Source organism: Paroedura picta, chromosome 4, assembly GCF_049243985.1.
Source record: "Paroedura picta isolate Pp20150507F chromosome 4, Ppicta_v3.0, whole genome shotgun sequence".
NCBI lineage: Eukaryota > Metazoa > Chordata > Lepidosauria > Squamata > Gekkonidae > Paroedura > Paroedura picta.
In genome coordinates, this window is record NC_135372.1 from 56,283,553 (window position 1) to 56,303,185 (window position 19,633).

The 19,633-nt window shown below is 39.0% G+C and overlaps 1 protein-coding gene across 10 annotated transcripts in view; it reads left to right on the forward strand.

Moving 5' to 3' along the window:
- TLCD4 (TLC domain containing 4) overlaps positions 1-19,307 on the forward strand; it is an 83,172-nt gene extending 63,865 nt beyond the window's left edge. For 9 of the 10 annotated variants that reach the window (XM_077332967.1, XM_077332976.1, XM_077332968.1 and 6 more), the window contains 3 exons: positions 463-557; positions 1,557-1,630; positions 9,101-19,307. In XM_077332967.1, coding sequence (XP_077189082.1) covers positions 463-557; positions 1,557-1,630; positions 9,101-9,416 — 485 coding nt within the window. In that variant the 3' untranslated portion in view covers positions 9,417-19,307. The remainder of the gene's footprint in view (positions 1-462; positions 558-1,556; positions 1,631-9,100) is intronic. The other variant, XR_013230129.1, reaches the window with a different exon arrangement.
- The last annotated feature ends 326 nt before the right edge of the window (positions 19,308-19,633 follow it).

Sequence of the window (19,633 nt, forward strand, 5' to 3'; positions counted from 1 at the left end):
TGTTCTCATTTGCCCATTTTTCCATTGTGTTCAGATCTCGTTGAACTCTGTCTCTATCTTCTGGAGTATTTGCCAGTCCTCCCAATTTGGTGTCATCAGCAAACTTGATGAGTAGTCCCTCCACCCCCCTCATCTAGATCATTAATAAATATTTTAAAAAGTACCGGGCCGAACACTGAGAATTGATGTGGAAGCTCCCTGGGCAACCTTGTGCTACTCCTAATCTACTCACATGACTGCAGTTGAGTTTAGTTTTGCAGTCCTGAATGTTGTATTTATGGTCGTCCTTGAAACTTTTGGTTACAGAATTATTAAAAAGCATATTTGCTTACTTTTAAATTTTCGCCATCTCTAACTATTGCAGCTATGTTTCAGGTTCTTGTGTTATAGAAACTTGTAGGAAGGAAATAATGATAACTGTAATAATTTAGTGTGTGTTTTTTCTCTCCCCCCCCTTTCTAGATTTGTTGCTTATTATTTTCTACTGGAAGGCGATTGGAGATATATTTTTTGTAATTCACCATTTAGTAGCACTCTATGCTTACTATTTTGTACTGGTGAGTGTCTTCATAATCTTCTAATATGGGTTAAGCAATAGGGGTCAGGCCGGGATCGATCCAAGCCTCCCTCCCTTACCTTCCCAGTGAGGGGAAAAAAAGGAGAGGTCAAATGGCTGTCAGGCTATCTGGCCAGGGTCAATCTAACTCCCCTTGCCTCCACCCCAGTAAGGGGAAAGGAAAGGGGGAAGGTTAAGTAGCTGGCAGGTTTTCTGGCTACCATTGATCCAAGCCCTGCTTTTCCCTCCCCTTCAGGAGGAGGGAAACAAAGGGGTTGAATAGCTTGGATGAAAATCAATAGATGTTGCAACTTTTTGATAGTGTGTAGGTAGATTTCTAAGTATTGTCCCTCACTGGGAATCAAATATTTTTTGCTTTTAAGGTATAAATGATGCACATCAGAAATTTTCCAGTATAAATTTTTGTGGAGCTACAGCTAACATTTGTAGCTTTTTAAAAATCTTGTTTGTAACAAGAGAAATTAGTGGTAACCAAGGCTGGTAAAAATGCTTATTAAGTTGATACTAATCCATACAAATCCATTTTTCAAGTTCCACAGCATGTTGTTTCATAGTTCATATAATGTGTACCAGTCTTCATCAGGTAGATTATAAAGTATAGAATACCAGGTTTAGATGCAGGACACTCTTGCCATAGATTTACACATTTAATGATTCCATACTCCTAAATTTTGCTTTTCTAGATTGCTATCAAGTAGCTGTTTTTTGCAGTCCTGATGTTAGCTATAGATTATGTCATGCTAAGATCACGTTGACAACAGGCCTATTTTATGCTGTCTATGTGAGGCTGATTAAACATAAATCAATACATAACAGCTCTTTCAGTAGCATCCATCACTGCATGTATCCTGCAGTTCTGCTCTAGTTTTTTCTCCAGGAGAAGAGCTACTGATGTAGCAGTATTTGCAAGTTTATAATATGAATTACTTTTCCAAGATACACATTCCTGATTGTTGTTAATGCTTATTTTATTATCTAGGATAGAGGATTATTGGCATATTTTGCTAATTTTCGCCTGCTTGCAGAATTCTCTACCCCTTTTGTGAATCAGCGGTAGGTGATATTTCTCTTACTTTAATAAGTTTCCTACCTTTTAATAATCTAGTGTCTGCAGATCTGGGAAGCCTGGGTTCAGATCCTACTTCTGACATGAGTGAGTTGCAGTTTCCATCTGTAAGGCATTAATTGTAGGGCTGTTTAGATAGCAAATGAAAGATATAAATATAAATCCAATTACTAATTGGAATTATGTGGTGTATTGAATTACTCCGAATGGCTACTACTAAACTTTCTAAATGGATAACTGCCTTCATAAGTATTCTCAAATTGCTGTTCATTGTCACCAACATCCATTTAGCTAGTTATTCAATCCAGGCAGGACTTCTTAACAAGTTGACTGTACATGGAAAAGAAGGTGAGTTCTGGGTTAAATTAAGATTTCTTTAGGAAAATATGCTTAAAACATATACAAACCAGGTGGCATTTTGTGGCAGTTTAAAAACTAATAGTTGGATTTAAAATTTGCATCCTGCTAGAAGTGGAGACTTTTTCTGACAGAAGGATTCACCATTAGGGTTAGATCCAGAGTTTCCATTCCCCTAACATTAAATGTAGCATGAGTTTTAATGAGCCTGCTCCATGAGATGCATGACGTGTATCTTTACATATAATAAACACACATAGAGATAGAATTGTAGGGGGGGAAATGTAAAAAATATGAGGGCAGTGAACTATCAAGTATAAGAGTATAGACTTTGATATTTCTATGTAAAATTAAAATGTATTCAAGATACAATAAAGATAACAGCAGATAGCCTAGGTTTGTTAAACTGATTATCACCTTTAGTGGATAATAAATATTTAGTCTTTTGGCACAAATAGTTAAACTTCTTGAAAATTCTAATCTTGCATTTCACTAGAGATTTGCTTAGAAACTCAGCCTAGAAATGATGATTTACTGTTGAACTATATATTTTGGAATATTTTAATAATTTCCCTAGAGAATCTGAATATTTCCTCTTTGTTTCATTTATTTATTTTTGCATAAACTGCCATATTTCTCATACGTAGACAACAGAAAGTTATTAGGCCCCTTATGTTGATATATCTATGGCAGATTTAGGGCTGCTCTTGTTGCCAAACACTACTGAAGAGACACTGATGAGACCTGAAAAATCTAAACCAGCCTTTCTCAACTTTTTTACTATTAAGAAACCCCTGAAACATTCTTCCGGCTTCAAGAAATTAGAGGAGTGGCACAATTGTGCAGAATATGGTTGGGCAGCATAGCTGTGTACACACCTACCTGGGCCCCCTCCCCTTTCCACCCCCTCCAGGCCCATCATTTTGGGAGGGAGGAAAAGGTCAACATGACTATATATGGTCATAACAACCAATAAATGCTTAACAAAATTTTAAATATATTTAAAAATTAATTAACTCCCACCCATTCAGGAAACCCTTCTAGGGCTGTCAGGAAACCCCAGGGCAGGGGTAGTCAAACTGCGGCCCTCCAGATGTCCGTGGACTACAATTCCCATGAGCCCCTGCCAGCGAACGCTGGCAGGGGCTCATGGGAATTGTAGTCCATGGACATCTGGAGGGCCGCAGTTTGACTATCCCTGCCCCAGGGTATAACAAAACCCTAGCTGAGAAAGCCTGAACTAGGCTTTCAGGAAGAAAGCCCTTGAACACATTAAACTGTGCTACATTAAGTCAGACTATTGGTTTATCAAGATCCTTATTATCTGCTTCAGTTGGCAGAATCTCAAGGTGGAGTCTTTAATACCACATGCCATCTCATCCATTTAACTAGAAATGACAAGGATTGAACCTAGGACCATTTGTGTGCAAGGCAGATGCCCTGCCACTGAGCAGTGCCCTATCTTCATACAACTAATAAGCATTAGACAGTTCTACATCTGAAAAACTAGACTCTAGCTCATGAAAGTTTAAATGTTAATTTTATATGTGTCACAGTTTTTGCTGCAACTACACTAACATGGCCACTTCTCTGGAATATGAAACTCTATTTGGTTTGCTAAAGGGATGCATTTTCAACAGTTGGACTTACTTTGGCATGATGCATCCCCCTCCACCCTGTTAGGTGGTATTTTTGTATATATACTTTATCTCATCATAACGGCATCAGGATACATACAAGTCAGAAGAATGGTTCCAGTCTTGAGAATTAAGATGGATTGTTTTCTAAATAAATTGATTGTAACATGCATACATTCATCGCTGTATATCAATAAAAGTGTTTACTTATAATGAATTATTCAAGTTATAATGGGCACACTGTAACTAAGCATAATGCACTTTTGCTATCGAACAGCTAGGCATATTTTTTGAAAAGTCAAGCATTCCTATTTCTGCTTAAAATGTGAAGGTGCTAACACATCATTTTTCCTTTTTAATTATTTTGAATAATTCATACCTTCATTCTCTTTTTGACTCTAGATATTTTTAGATAGAGAAGCTCTCATGTTTTAAGTCTTGAAACTCCTGTTCCTTTAGTCAGTGTAACTTAAACAGGGAACATTGCAGAAGCTTTTACCCTTTTGATGACAGGTCAAATAAGTATGACATTTCGTCAGCTATACTGGAGCTGTGATGCTTCCTTTGTGCTTACCTTTTCTGGTACACAAGTAAGAAATAATATCCCCCAAAGTATTTATTTCTGCTGGAAGGTACACTGGCCTATTGAAAATAATGTCATTAACAATTACAGTGTGAATTCTTCTCATAGCACAATAAATAGTCCCTGAACAACACACTTTCCCCCCAGTGAGCCTCATTTTTTCTGGAAACAGGGACAACACTGACCATGAGAAAGAATCGTGAAGCTGGATATTCCAGCATAATAGTTTGGGTCAGGTTCTGAAATTTCCTTCATGGTAGAGAAAGAAGCCATGTGGCAGCAACTCCTGTATACTGAATTTCAGAAGGGGTCTCAGGGATAGCTGTATTTGCCTCTTGTAGCTGGGTATACAGGACAGTTGCTTGTTTGGAGGAAAGAGCAGATGGGATCCTTAACACTATTTTGTTCCCTTATATATTTGGGAAACAGCCTCCTGGGAGGAGACTGTCCGGGGCCCTGTCCATCCAGGTCCACCCTGATTGACCCTCCCTCCTTGCCTGCTAGAAGCCTTGTGGCTGTGGCCTCCATTGTCGCCCACAAGGAGAGAGCCAGCAACAGGGCTTTGCTACCCGCAGGTACGCTCCTGGTGGGTGGGAGCCAGGGGGAAGTTTTCAGCATCCCTGTGGGCCACAAAGCCCTGTCATTGCTGGCGGGGGGGGGGGGCTTTCCACTCCCTTTAGCCCGCTTTGCAGGCCAAAGGGAGCCACGGCCACCCTCTCACGCCCTTCTGCCCGCCACCGCTTTCAAAGCCCATTTTTAATGGCTTTAATTTTTAAAACCATGCCAAGGTTTTGAATATAAGTTATCCAACTTTTTTGTGGTGACCATGTTGAGCTATTTTTCAACATGCTGTTGTGAAACCTTATCAATGTAAATGGACAAAATGTCCCCAAAATAACAAAGTGCTAATTATCTGACAAGGGCAGAATGTGGTCTAATAGGCATTATACTGAAACTGTTTACTATTCCATCCGTTTCCATATATCAATTAATTAAGTATGAAGTGAACCAGATGGTAATGTTTATCATGCTAGTTTACATTCACACATCTGTTTGTTACATTAACAAAAACAGCCAAGCCATGCTGTTCAGTTGTATTTTTAACTTGTGAGCTTGGTAACCTTTATAAACCAGAGCATCTTTCTCAACTTGTCAGCAGAAATTATTGAAGGCAGCATATTGTGTTTAACTACATTACTTTCTTAAATTCAAAGCAACATATTTGATGTGCTTGCTGAGAATATTTCTCTGCTAAACCAAATCTAAATTTCCATTCTAAATCTTAGAATTCTGTTTTGAGTATCACTTTGCTGGAACCACTGTGATTGGATTTGCCATTGGTTATGTGACAGGGCTCCAGATAAAATTTACTAGCCCTCTAACACACAATATCTCTGGGACAGCCAAGGCATGTGCCCAAACAGTATTGGCTGTCTGCTACTATGAAGAAACCAAGAGCTTTTTATGGTGGACTAGCAACATGATGGTTCTAGGTGGCTCCTTTGCCTACACATGGGTAAAAGGGTTGGAAATGAAGAAGGTTCAGGAGGAACCTGTTCCAAAATCAAATGAGACTGGTGTCTAAATTAATCCAGCCTGCACCTCACTACGCACATGTCTCGTCTCCCAGTGTACATGGAACTGAGCCTCACTGGAAAGAGAAACTGGATTTGAGGAAGACCCTGGGACCTGAAAGTGGTGGGAGCAGAGCCAAAGTCTTCCACATTAAATAGAGTTTGCTGCAGTAAAAGGGGAAAGGGTGTGAAATAAAGAAGGTGGTGGGATGGTTAGCTCCAGTAAAGATCTCTGTCTACCAATGCACTTTTTCAAATGGCTGCTGTCCCCTTTAGGTCCTGCTTATTTGTAATTGGATTTTTACCCCGGTGAAAGAGAAAGCGGTGTTCTGTTCAAAGACCAATGAATGCTAGATGCCTTGTGGCTGTTGTCCAATTTGGAGTATGCTTTCTGTGTAGATGCATCTTTTTACTCTTTGGCATCTTACACAACATACATTCTGTGTATCCTTAGAACCAGTCTCTTGGCCACCCAGGGACGTCCAAGGTTGGTTGTTATCTGTTCCTGCCCTTGTGGGGCATATCTGCAGTAAGAAATAAGGCCTCAAGTGTATGAGTTAAATGAATGCTGAAGAGCATTTCAGTTAGCGGCATTCTTTCCAGCAAGTTTATTTACATGGGGAAATCTTTCCTCTTGATTGCCTCATTGTAATAGAATAGAAACGAAAGTCAGTGTAAAAAGAAATAGGCTTTGGAATTTCCTCAGAACTCACGGATAGATTCTAGCTCCACTGTAACGATGCAATGATACAGCCTTCTCACAATCCAAGATTAGTGATGAAGTGGGAGGTATTTGTTGCTGACCTATGTAAATATACATTGAAAAAAGCAAAAATATTGCTTGTTCTCAGAGCAAATGGTTTCTGGTTTGTTTATTTTTACTGTCGCCTTTGCTGACGGAGAGCCTCTTGTGGCGCAGAGTGGTAAGGCAGCAGACATACATTCTGAAAGCTCTGCCCATGAGCCTGGGAGTTCAATCCCAGCAGCCGGCTCAAGGTTGACTCAGCCTTCCATCCTTCTGAGGTCGGTAACATGAGTACCCAGCTTGCTGGGGGGTAAACGGTAATGACTGGGGAAGGCACTGGCAAATCACCCCGTATTGAGTCTGCCATGAAAACGCTAGGGGGCGTCACCCCAAGGGTCAGACGTGACCCAGTGCTTGCACAGGGAATACCTTTACCTTTTTTGCTGAGGGAGCTGCTGTGGGCTCCAAGAGCTCCAATCTGATTGGATGTCCCACTTGCCACCTGGCTATCTGATTTTGACTGAGGGAGTAGGTTTTCTACAATCCAACCCACCTCTTTCCCAGTCCTTTTTTTTTTTTAACTGGGAAATTAATTTTGACTTAAACTGTTGATTTGTCATTATTAAACTTTAATAAAAGTGTGATTTGCTGGAGCCGCTGTAACTTTCAGATTTAAACAGATGTCATGCTTGCTAGAGGGTGTCACCCCAAGGGTCAGACATGACTCGGTGCTTGCACAGGGGATACCTTTACCTTTACCTTTACCTTTACCATGCTTGCATACAAAAGAAGTCATGTGCTCTACCATAAGGTTCCACTTGCACTTACCAATGTCCTGTACCCTCCAAGCTGAGCCAAGGCACAGATCCTACTTAGAAACCTTAGTGACATCTTACTTCCTTTCTGTGCCAAATTATAAATTATAGAACAGGTCCATCCCAAGTGGATCTAGCTATAATAATGCAGAGGTAAGAGAGAGTATCATATAGGGAAATCATGCCAGTGCTAGGAATAGGGTTGGATGTGTGTATATGGTGGGGACACATTCCTGTTTCACCCATGTGATATGGAGCTGAACCAAAAGAAAGCATTAACAATCCCAGTCTGATCATGAAAGTCTGTTTGTCTTGTCCATTTAGGGAAAATTGTGAAGGGAGGAAAGCTGCATGGTTGATGGCATTTGGATAAAATGGGGTAATTCTGCTTTCCAGCACTTTTTTTGCAAACTGAAAGGGAGCAATGTTAATATGTTTATACTTTCATTTAGATCAGAGACTTTCAAGACATCTAGTTTCAATTTAGAGCTCATTGCTAAGACTCCATTCATTTTGATCTGTTAGCCAAAATCAAGCACATCCAGTTACAAGAATAAAAACTGCATTATTTGGCCATGTTTTTTAATGCTATAAATCAAACAAAACAAAAAGCAGTGGTTTGTTTAAACAGTGGTTTGCCTCCCAAATGCAAGTAACACATTTCTAGATGGCATGTAAGCCTGGTTTGTTTGCTTCATATGTTTCCTCTCTGTATCTTGACAGTGGAGACATCTTCCCTATACTGCCATCTCTCAATGTGGTTTGTAAATTCAGATGTTCCAGCAAACCACAATTGGTATAAGCCATGGTTAGTAAACTGAACTCTCATCTGGTGCAAACCAACAAACCCTGCTTTGTTGGTCTGTCTGTATTTGGATGTTTTAACTAACTGAGGTTTGATCAAACCATGGTTCCTGAGCCAGAGTTTAATATGTCTGAATGCTTGGTGAGCTATCAGCTGGAGAGAGGAGGTATGGTTAGAGAGAAAGAATGTCCTTTAAAAGCACTGTGCAGCAGAAATTGCAAGAGTTTCAGTTGGTCCATGCTTGTATCCCTTTATTCAGGAGGCTAACACTGCAATTCTTTGCAGTATTACACCCTACACTATTCCAGTATGATGCAGTAAGCATGACAGAGAGGAAACACTGGTGTAAGAATTGGCTTTCCATCCTGTTTACGATACTAACGTGTATTAACTTCAGTAGACTTAGAAGGGTGTAGTTCTACTTAAGATTGCACAGTAAAAGGATTAGTGCAATTGAATAAACTAGTATTTCTGCATTCAGACATAATAATAAACCACTAGTACAAACCACAGTTAGCATATCAGGTACAAACCATGGTTTAATATTCTTCATATCAACAGATCACAGTTCCTGGAACAACCCGTTTGTTAAGTCATCACTAAGCCATATTTGGTTAAACTGTGGATTGTCAAGAACACAAACTAGTCACAAAACGCTTGACTGCAGTAAGCAATATTGCCACATTTGCTTTGTGTGTCACACAATACAGTCAAAACAGAAAGGCTGTGCTATTAGAAAACGCTTCATATGTTTGGAGAAGGCATCTTAGAGGCTGTTTTTAGAAAGTTTTTAGATATAAAGCATTTATAAAAGGCAGGAATTGATAAATGGGATGCTAGTATAGCTGACAAATTCTCAGGTCCCAATTTGTGTTTATAAAGAATATGACAAGCATGTTATCTACTTGATTTGATTTGTGTGAATGTCTTTTCTTTCATAGGTGGTTTTTTGAAGTGTTGGGGTATTCCAAGTCTTCAAAAGGCAACATCGTCAACGGTGTGCTCATGACAGTTGCGTTTTTCCTGGCAAGGATTGTAGTCATGCCAGTGTATTATACTTATGTTGCTTTTGAGTATGGAACAGAAGCTTTCCACAGATTAGGATTTGCAGCTCAAAGCGCCTGGTTTATCTCCAGCATTGTGTTGGATGTCATGAACTTAATGTGGATGGTCAAAATTACAAAGGGATGTTACAAAGTTATTTGTCTTATTGGACGAGGAGAAGTCAAAGCTCATAAGAATGGAAAATCTGACTAGAAGACTTTAAAAACACACCCTCAGAACAGCATTTTTTTGATTCATCGAAAGAACAATGCACACTTTTGCCATAAAAAGTTCCTCTTAAGGAAAGAAGGTATTACCTCTGTTTAAATTTAGCCTTTCCCTTATCCAGCTGCCTGGGCACTTCATTTAAAGACTTAACATTTGGTGGAATGGGAAACAAAGACATGTTGCATATACCTTGGCAGCGTGTTTTAATTACAAATGAACCTGTAAAGGAACAAACTCTTCTAGCACTATGTTCCTAAGAATTTTCACTCAGGTTTCTTAGACTAATGTGTTTTTAATTGCCTGTGAATGTCAGGGTCTCTAGTTTACGTTCTGTTAATAAGACAACTTTTCCTGGCATGTTTCTCTGCTTTCTCAATGTTTGGTGTTCATAATCAAGGTTCCCTTGTTTTGACAACTTTTTTTAAAAAACATTTTTGCAAGTATTTTGCTTTAACTCCGTGATCTCTTACTGCATTTTCTGCTGCCTTACATGCATGGATACAACCTTCTGGGATTTATAGTGCAATTTTACATAACCTGATCTAAATTAGAATTTGGGGTTTCTTTTAATTAATTCTTTTTTATTATTATTATTATTATATTCTGCTGTGGATAAACTGCTGCTCTTTCCATCTTTTAACAAAATTATCTAAATTCCATAACATGTTAGCATGGTACGCTGTGTGGAGATAAAAGCAAATTCTTACTTCAGTGTTACTTCAGTGTCATGACTATTGGGACCTGTGTATGTTTTTAGTGTATTGTCATATAACCAAGACATTGTTATGGTGTGTAACTTACTGAAGGAGAAAACGTTAATAAGTTTGGAATGTAAATGGGTGTCAGAAAGCTGCTGAGCTTGTTAAGCAACGTTTAATGTTTTACTAATCACATTCAATTTTCATTTAAAATATGTTAGAAAAAGGGCCCATTGACACAAAATTACACTTTTTAAAAAACACATTTTCTTTCATTTTTTCCAACATTCTAGAGCAGCTGTACAAAGCGCATGCATTAACTGGCATCGTAAGAAACAACTATACTTCAAAGTTGCTCAGCCTTTAACAAAATTTTGCAAATGTGTGTTGCTGATGAAGACTGTCTGAAAAGGAAGCATTTGTAAAGAAAATTTATTGAAAAACATGTTTGCATTAATTGTACACAAATTCTCTTCTACTATGGCCTCCAGAGTATCTTTGTGTATTTATTCTTGAACTGTTTATCAAATGATGAAATATTCACCTGTATTTGTGTTTAAAGTTTTTTTAATATTGGATGTCATACTTTGCTGCTAATGTGGTGTTCATTTTTATGTTTGTGATGCAAATATGCAGGAACACTAGAGAACAGGCTGTTTTGACTTCTTTTTTTTGAACAGACTTCATGTTTCTATTGAGTATTGGCTTATTGTTGCTTTCTTAGCAAATCTTATACACAAATTTATATTTTGAAACAGATAAATAGCCTGTGGCTACTAGATAATATAGGCACAAAGCAAGTGTAACTAAAACATGCAGATTCTCCCATTTTTTCAGAGATGTCCAAATTCTCTGTCTTGGTTTCAGAAGATGTCATTTTAAGTATCCAGTTTTTGTTATATCAGTTAAGCCAATTCCAATCATTATTGGTTCAAATCATGTTTATCTCTTAAAGGTCTGGCAGAACAAATAGTAACTCGCATGTGTGAAAGACTGGTCATATTTCAAAGCCACTGAGGAGGTTTCCCATTTCCTTGAATGCAGTGCTTTCGGTAGAGGCCACTCACACTTTCAGCTCAGAGTCATCCATTATGAGCATCAGTGTGTGAATCAGCCTATAGCAGGGGTAGTCAAACTACGGCCCTCCAGATGTCCATGGACTACAATTCCCATGAGCCCCTGCCAGCATTTGCTCGTGGGAATTGTAGTCCATGGACATCTGGAGGGCCCGAGTTGGACTAATCCTGGCCTATAGTTATTGTTTTCCAAACCGTCATTTAATATCCTAGAGGTGGGGATGGGGGACAGAAAAGCCTTGCAGAAATTCAGTTATAAATATCTGCTTTTTTTTCCCTTGGTGGAAATGCAATGATTGTTAATGGTCCGTAATTTTTATAGTCCAGGCTTGTTACATGATAGAAGTTGGCTGTACTGTACTAGGTGCTGTTTAGGTTTGATTTGCCATTTCTGATTTGGCAAAAGTGCCTTCTTACAGGTTCTAACACATTTGCTATTTGCAAATTGGCTGCCTTGAGTTAATAGTTGAAATAGAACTGAATATTTTTGTTAACGTCTTAACATTAAAATCTTTTTGAAAGTAGTGACCTGATCTAATGTGTTAAGAGCAATATTCAAGAAAAGGAGTTGTTACCAATACAATAAAATCGATGGAAGTAACTCTGAAGCTCTTCTTGCTTCTACAATCTACCATTACAACCTACCACAACCACCTGGAAGCAGTAACAATATCCATCCTTCTTTGAGAGGCACTCTTCTTTCCTTACTACTGGTAAAAAGACTGCTACAAAATTGCATGCAGCTGTGGATACCAAGAGGAGTAGCTGGATTTCACTGAACAGCAAAATCAAAATGTGCGTGTTGATGGCTGGCCAAACCAAGAAGTCAGCACTTACTGACTTTGTGAATGTGGGCAAGACCTAACTGGGTGGCTGTGCCTTTTGATATTTTGGGGAGTTTGCATTAGGAAAGAAGGAGCTTCTCAGATAGTCCACATAGCATCACGTAGCATCCCATGTTTTATAGCAGAACATTACTGATATATTTTGCAAGTCACTTCACAGTTGAATTGGAGCATGATAGTACTTTGCAATATCTGGAAATCCTCGTCAAAACATTTCAGTTGTGCAGTTTGAAATAGCCTTTCATATCGCTGGCAGGTATCCAAGAAGTCTATTAGGCAGCTACAACCTTCCTCCATTTTTTCCAGCTGCATTATGAGGGTTGTGGTCTGAAGAGAAGAGTTTGGGGGGGGGATCACAGTATGTGTAAAATCTTCCTACATGGCTTTCTATACCCCAGGCTATAACTTGGAAAGCTTAAAATATTACGATCAACCATTTGGACAACTGAAAGTGCTTTATCTAACATTCCAATTAATATGTACCGCATGGATTTGGTTTAGATCAGCAGTGTTTATTACTGGGGAATCATCTAAACAGATCATTGTCTTCCCATTTTTTCCTTTTACTTACTTGGACAAAAGAGTATGTTCTTTAAGTTTTTAAAGTTGAGATGCCATATAAGAATTTAATGCAATTTTCTTATTGTAGAAGGAAATGGCATATATATTTTAGGCTGCTGTCATATAATATGTACAAGTTGCATAAGTAGAAAACTTACTTTGAATATTTAAAAGTGGTAAGTTGCTTTCTATTAAAATACCAAGGCTGTGTGCACTTTTATACATTTCAGCGTAAGATATTTTAAAAATATGATATACCGTGAAAGAGTGAATAACAGTGAATATTTCCTTGCAGTATCCATTGTAAACAGATTTCTATCCAACTACCTTAAGTTTGTAGTGTGTATCTTCACAATCTGATGTATTTTCCAATGCAGATTACTATGATAGGGATAGCCAAAATGTGCCCTTTGGATTGCATTACATTCAGCCTTTCACATGATTTTTCTGACCTTCATAACTACACCTGTGCATAAATTTTATATGTGCAGTTGAGGGTAGGTGTGGAAATCATTCTCAGTAAAGGAGAGATGGCATGAAGACAAGAGAGGAAGCTGAAGCCTGCTTGAATGGTGGTATGTCTAGAACACTCATGAGTCTTTCCTGTCTACTGTGAATGTGGTACTGATGGTCTAGCTGTACATGCAGAGCTCCTGTCTGACATTCCTTCATATTAAATAGCAGCCATATGGACCTCTGATTTTGTCCAGGGGCATGACACTGGGTAGTTAACTAAGTCTAAACTGAAGTAGTGTTAGGAACATTAGGTTTGAGTGTTCTGGTGGAAGAAATTACTGTTAAACAGTACCAAATGATGGGTGTCATTCACTGGAAAATCCTTTTGTCCATCTGAAGGGGTTGTACAGCACATCTGTACATATATTTACTGACAAAAGTATCCTATGGAGTCCAGTGGTTCTTGCCTAGCAAGTGTGGTTAGAACTGAAGTGTTAGGAGTGAACTTTCTGGTAGTGTATACATTTTGGTAGTGTATAACAAGGGAAATGTTATTGGTGGCTTGAGTCCAATAACTTGCCTGTTAAGTCCACAAATGACTTAAACTGATAGGACCAACCTTAGCACTAACAATTTTTTTTGCATAATTTGCTGCTGTAATTTTAGTTTTATCTTTAGAAAAACATCACTTTAGCATGTTTAAATTCAAGGGGAAAATTTTGTTTTTTAGTGTTAGAAAATTCTGTGTCTGATGAAGAACTAAAAATGCATGAGAATTTCTGTTCTGGTTGCATTTGGCTCCTCTGCACTGAAGGAGTTTTCATGGTCAGAAAGATGTCTTATGTAATACTAAATAGCAAACACCTTTACTGTGTGCTTGTTGTGATATTAAATCATCTGCAGAAATAGTAGTAAATAATAGTAAATTAGTATTATGAAAATTGTTTTCAACATCTAGACATTGTTTAATGACTGAGATATGAATGTATGTTGCTGTGCAGAAAATCTTGTGGCTTAGATGGAAAGAAGTGTGCCAGTAGTTGCATGATTTTGTGTTGGTTTGGGACTGTTTCTTAGATCACCACGCTTTATGGTAATCTTTTAAAAATGTAGATATTTTGAAAACAGTTCAAGAATGGCTCTTAACATTTGGGGGAGGGGGGAATTATAATTATCCGTACATGTGGGCAAGACTTAAGGTATGCCTGAAGTAAAAACTCTGCCAGTGACAGATTGACAATCATTTTCGAAACCTGTTTGTCTTTATTAAAATTTAGTCTGGCAATATCTTAGATGAGTAAGTATGAAGCAACAAAATATATCTTGACACACTAGTTACTTTGATTTGCTATGTTCTCCCTCTGAGGCAGAGGACATCTTGGTGGGTGATTCCCACTATCCACGCAGAAGGCAGGAACTACTTCTTTTTTGCTAAGGGAATCGCCTACCCTTCAGTTATGTTTCTGCCTCATCAAAGAGAGCAGTTTGAGAGCAGGCTTTAATACAGCCACTCTAATATTTCTTCTGATTCTGAATTCCTTAAATTCTAAGTATCACTTCTTCCTTACTTGCTCTACGTCTGAATTTTCACTTACCTCCTTTCTCCTCAAGCCTTTTTACTTAGCAACTCAGGAAAGAAGCAAGTTAAGACCAGCAGACTGAGAAAGAAGGACTGGTTAGGCATCTGCCTGTTCTATGGCTTTTTCAGTGACAGAAGTGTCCAATTTCTTCCCTCATGGATTGTCTAGTGAGGGAGATAAATTCTGGAGAGATTAAAGAGCCAAGAGTCAGGTATGTTACTCATCCATTGGCTTAACATGGTATTTTCCTGATTAGCTGTTGGATTGATGAGCGCTTTGATTAGCCTTTCGTTCCTTCTAGCTCCTGTATTGTCAGGATGGCTTATGGAGGCAGAAGGCTTTCCTCCGCAGCCAGCATTTGAGTATACAAAATAACCACTGTTCTTAGTTAAGAAGCTTGAATGAGCCATAGACTCTGACTGACTTCAGCAGGTATCAGAGATTTTTTTAGCCCTTTTGTGGCTCTTGACAGGGCAGCATTACTGCAGGGGCTAAGGCAAGATTGCTAGGGTCCTTGCCAGTCTGAATGGAGATCTCCCTTGCTCCTGCTGTGAGGGGAGCCTCCAATTCCTCTTCTGGGAAAGCAGTTGCTGCTCCCTCTCTGTTTCATGACTTGATCAGCCAAAACTAACATGTTATGCATACCTGTTGATAAAAAAAATGGCCACCATGGCTGTTTTCTCCTTTCCCTTTAAGGCATGAGGATTTAGGATAAGCCCCACTGGTTAGCAAAAGCTCTACTTGGCCAACTAACAAAAAGTCTATTAACAGAAAAGGAGGGAGAAACAGCACACAATGGGAAGTGAATCCTTCACAGAGTAACAAAGATTATAGGGAGGAGGAGGAATGGTTGAAGCCTATGGTTAATAGGCAGTTCCCAGGTTTCATAAAAAAAATTATATGCCTTACAGTCATATGACAATGAGCTTTTCCAGGCATTACAGTCTTCAGGATTTTTGTTGGAAAACAGTCAAGGTTCCATAAGAGAGCCTGGATAAAAAAGCTGATTGTATGTTAAGGAAAGCACACAAGGTCACAGCCATGGTGTTCAGAACCTCTGGTATGGCCTTTATAGTATCCAGGACAGCCATATTCTGAGCCACAAATGTGCTTCAACTGATCCCTAACAACAGTCACCTTCTAGATGAAGACTCCTCAAGCCCACATCCTTCACAGTGGATGCAACCTTGGACTCAAAATATTTTTTCTCCAGGGTCATGCCTTCAGTAGCAGCAGCCTGAAGAATATTATGGCTGCATGCCTGGCAGGCATATTACCATAGTATTGGCCTACTGATTCAGGTGGGAAGGGGCAGAGTGTTTGGTGATGCACTCTATAGGATCCTAGTGGAGACTAGGGATAAGAAGGCCCTCACTAGAATTATAAGATGCAACAACAGAAGGCCTTTTGGAAAATCTTCCTTTTGTGCCCAGCATGTATTTCCTGGATTTACATGAGTGGGAAGATCCAACTGGAATTAGCCAAGACAACCATTCATGAGGGAAACTTCAACATGACATCATATTGGACAGGACCAATCAAGATGAGAAAACCTCTAAGGCAAGACTGTTTCGCTTCAGGGACATCTGGATCAAGTCCCATGCTAACATCTGGGCAGTGGAAATAGTAACCAACTGTGCTGGTGGGTGGGATCTGGTGTGCTGCTGCTGCAGCAGTAGCACAATGCTGGATCAGGAGAGAGGCCTTGAGCTGGAACAGCTGTTGAGTACAGGTTGTGAGTGGAACCGGAGTTCCTACAGCCACAGGGCTGCACTGGAAGGAATGTCTGAGAACAGGATTGTTAACAAGCCATGAGTCAGAAGCCAAAGGGTTACCAGAGCCAGGGAAGTCCAAAGAGTAAGCCAAGAATCAGAGCTGGGTAATCACTATGCCAGCAAGGTGGATCCAAAGACATGGTTACCAGTCCAGGCCATCAGAAGCAAGAATGTGAAGCTAGGCTGTCTCAGATATGACCACATTGTATCCATGCTGTGTTCTTTCTGGCCCTACGTTAAATCAGACTTGTAGTCTGTACAGGAATGATTCTGCAATTACTGTCAAGAGTCTTGCACACAGCACTGGGTTTGTAGGTGTGCTGACCTCTGCCTTTCTTGTGAAGCTACTCTAAGCTTCTGTCAACATCGTCAGACTGGGAGGAGGCTCCACAGAATTATCAGATGCTGTAAGTTTATCAGAAGCGTTGCTAGTTCCTATTGGCTGAGCCTGGAGTTGATTAGAATGAGTTGATCCAGCTGGCCGCAATTCTATGGGACTGCCAGCTGCTTCAGCTTCCTCTGCAGGCAATTCTACATTCTCTTCAGAGGAACTGTGATGATGTGAGGGGGGTATGACACCAAAAGATATACCATAGAATTCCACAAATACCCATTGGAGCAATTCATAACTTCCTGTGCACAGGAATACATGAAATTGATTAGAACAATAAAAACGATCAAACATCTTCTCAACATCCAAGCCATAGAGCCTGTTCCTCATTCAGAAATGAGACATAAAATGTACTCTATTTTCTTTACAGAGTCAAAAATATTGGTGACTGGAGAGCAATTCTTGATCTGAAATGCCTCAACAGATTCATGAAATTAAGACATTTCAGAATCAGTCACCGAATCCTTACAACCAGAAGATTACTCCTATTGATAGACCTGATAGACGCTTTCCTTCATGTACCAAACTTTCAAAGTCACTGGAAATTTCTACAGTTCTGTGTAAGAGAGAACAATCTTCAGTTCAGAGCTTTCCCTTTGTTCTATCTACAGATCTGAGGGTTTCCTCAAGTGTTGCTCAACCCAATTGTAAGGCTGAGAGAACAAGGAATTCATATCCACCCTTAATTTGAAGATCTGTTAATCATGTCCAGCTCAAGACACAAGTCAAGGGAGGACACAGAAAAACCATACAGTACTTACAAGCCCAAGGATTCCTTGTGAATCTGCATAAGAACTCCTAGACCTGACACAGAGATTGGAACATCTAGGTGTACTCATAGACACCATGCCCAACTGTTTCATAGACAAAAAGATCAAGAAGACATGGCTGCATAAATAAATAATAAAGAGCAGGTCCTCATTGTTAATGACTGGCAACCAATGCAGCCTTTGCTAAACAAGCCACAATGGAAGCAGTATAAAAAGTAGCAACATGGTCATCCATCTCTATATTTTATGGCATTATAAGATAAATATCTGTGGTTCAGCTGCCACTGCCTTCAGCAGGAGAGCACTGGGTGCATATTAGGCACAGAAGATGATGACCCAGAAAATGAAGACATTGCTATGGGATGTCCTATCTAGATTTCCTCTGCCTCAGAGGGAGAATGGACCATTGGATATTTACTGTGAAGAGTCCTCCTCTGAGGAAAAAAGGACTTCTTGTGTCTGCCAAGTCATTGTCAATCAATCAGTCAATCAATCAACCAGTTATCTGCAGGATCCCTACCTGTCTTAACCATTCTACACTTAACTGTTCTTATAATTGCACTAATGTTATATGTTAATGTTTCTGTCCAATTATAGAGTAGCTTCACTGATTTTGGAGTTACCAGAACTGAAGGATGGATGACTCCTGCAACAGCGAGGAAGGAGAAAAGTCATTCATACCTCCGAGTGGATAGTGGGAATCACTCACTAATATGTCTTCTTTTCCTCAGAGGAGAACCCTTAACTGTAAATGTCCAGTGTCCCATTTTTATGCACTGATTTGGTGGGAAAACCAAGAACTCAAGCATATTTGCACTAGTAGTCTAGTATTAGCTGAGAAACCAAGTTGAAAGTCCAACTGGTATTATTTGAAGATGTGCACTTTTTATCCAGAAATTAGATACTAAAACAAAACTAAAAATTGTTTGTCTTATAATATATACCTACACTAGAATTATCCAGAATTAAAGTACTTGCTTCGATTCCTCTCTGAAGAAACAAACTCTTAGAACTGCACAGATTAGTTTGTATAGGGATTGTGTCTTACAATTTCAAAATAAAGTATTAAAAACATTTAAAAATATAACACAGAAAGCTTTTTAAGGTAGTTGTAACTGGCAATTGAAATGTATAGTTGAACATTATTAGTAATCTGATTCAAATGTACAACCAGATGTATGGTGGTACTACTTCTGTTTAGTGTTACGTGTGTTTTTTTAATTCACAAAACTAAAATCCATGCAACAGATCAGAAGCACTAGTTTGTAAATTCATGATGGGAAAAGAGTCTATGATATGAGGCCTTACTAAACCATAGCACAAGTTCTATAAAGGTAATAATGAAATTCCATACAGGGGTAGAAAGAAGATGGCATCTGTGAATCCATTTACAGTCAACTGAAACCCTGTAGTGGCATTGGTTGTGTTGCCCCTAATTATGATGGCACAGGAAATGGGGAAAGATGTATTGATTCAATAGACATAAATGGCTGTACAATTTGTGAACTGTAATAAGATCTGACCATCTGCTTGATTAGTCTTACATGTTGCTTGTGAGAGAGGCATATACATGAGTTCACACTTCACTGGTATTTGAAAGCCTTGCTGTTTTGTATAAATCGCTGTAGGCTGATCTTGTTCAAGGTATATGCAATAATGTCTATAAGCAATAAGGTGCATGTATATTCAAGGCATTGGTTAATAAGAATAAAAGGAAGAGAACACGTTATTTCCCGGTGAAGTTCTTTCATTAAAATGGCAAGTGTTATGCATCTGAATCGTACTATAATTGACATAATTTGGTATTTGTTTGAAACTTTTCAATGTTATTTAATAAAAGTGCTTCAAAGCTGAGAGAATGGTGTAGCTACAGTTTTCTTCTGAGAACAGAGTCCAAAACTTCTATGTATACAGAGCAGGCATCTCCACGAAGCAGAGTGACGTGGCAGAATATGGACCCCATTAAAAGGTAGTAAACTACCAGTGACTTTTTAAAGTGTGAAAGTGATCTTATGTCAGTGTCTTTGTATCATGTGCTGTAACATGTAGG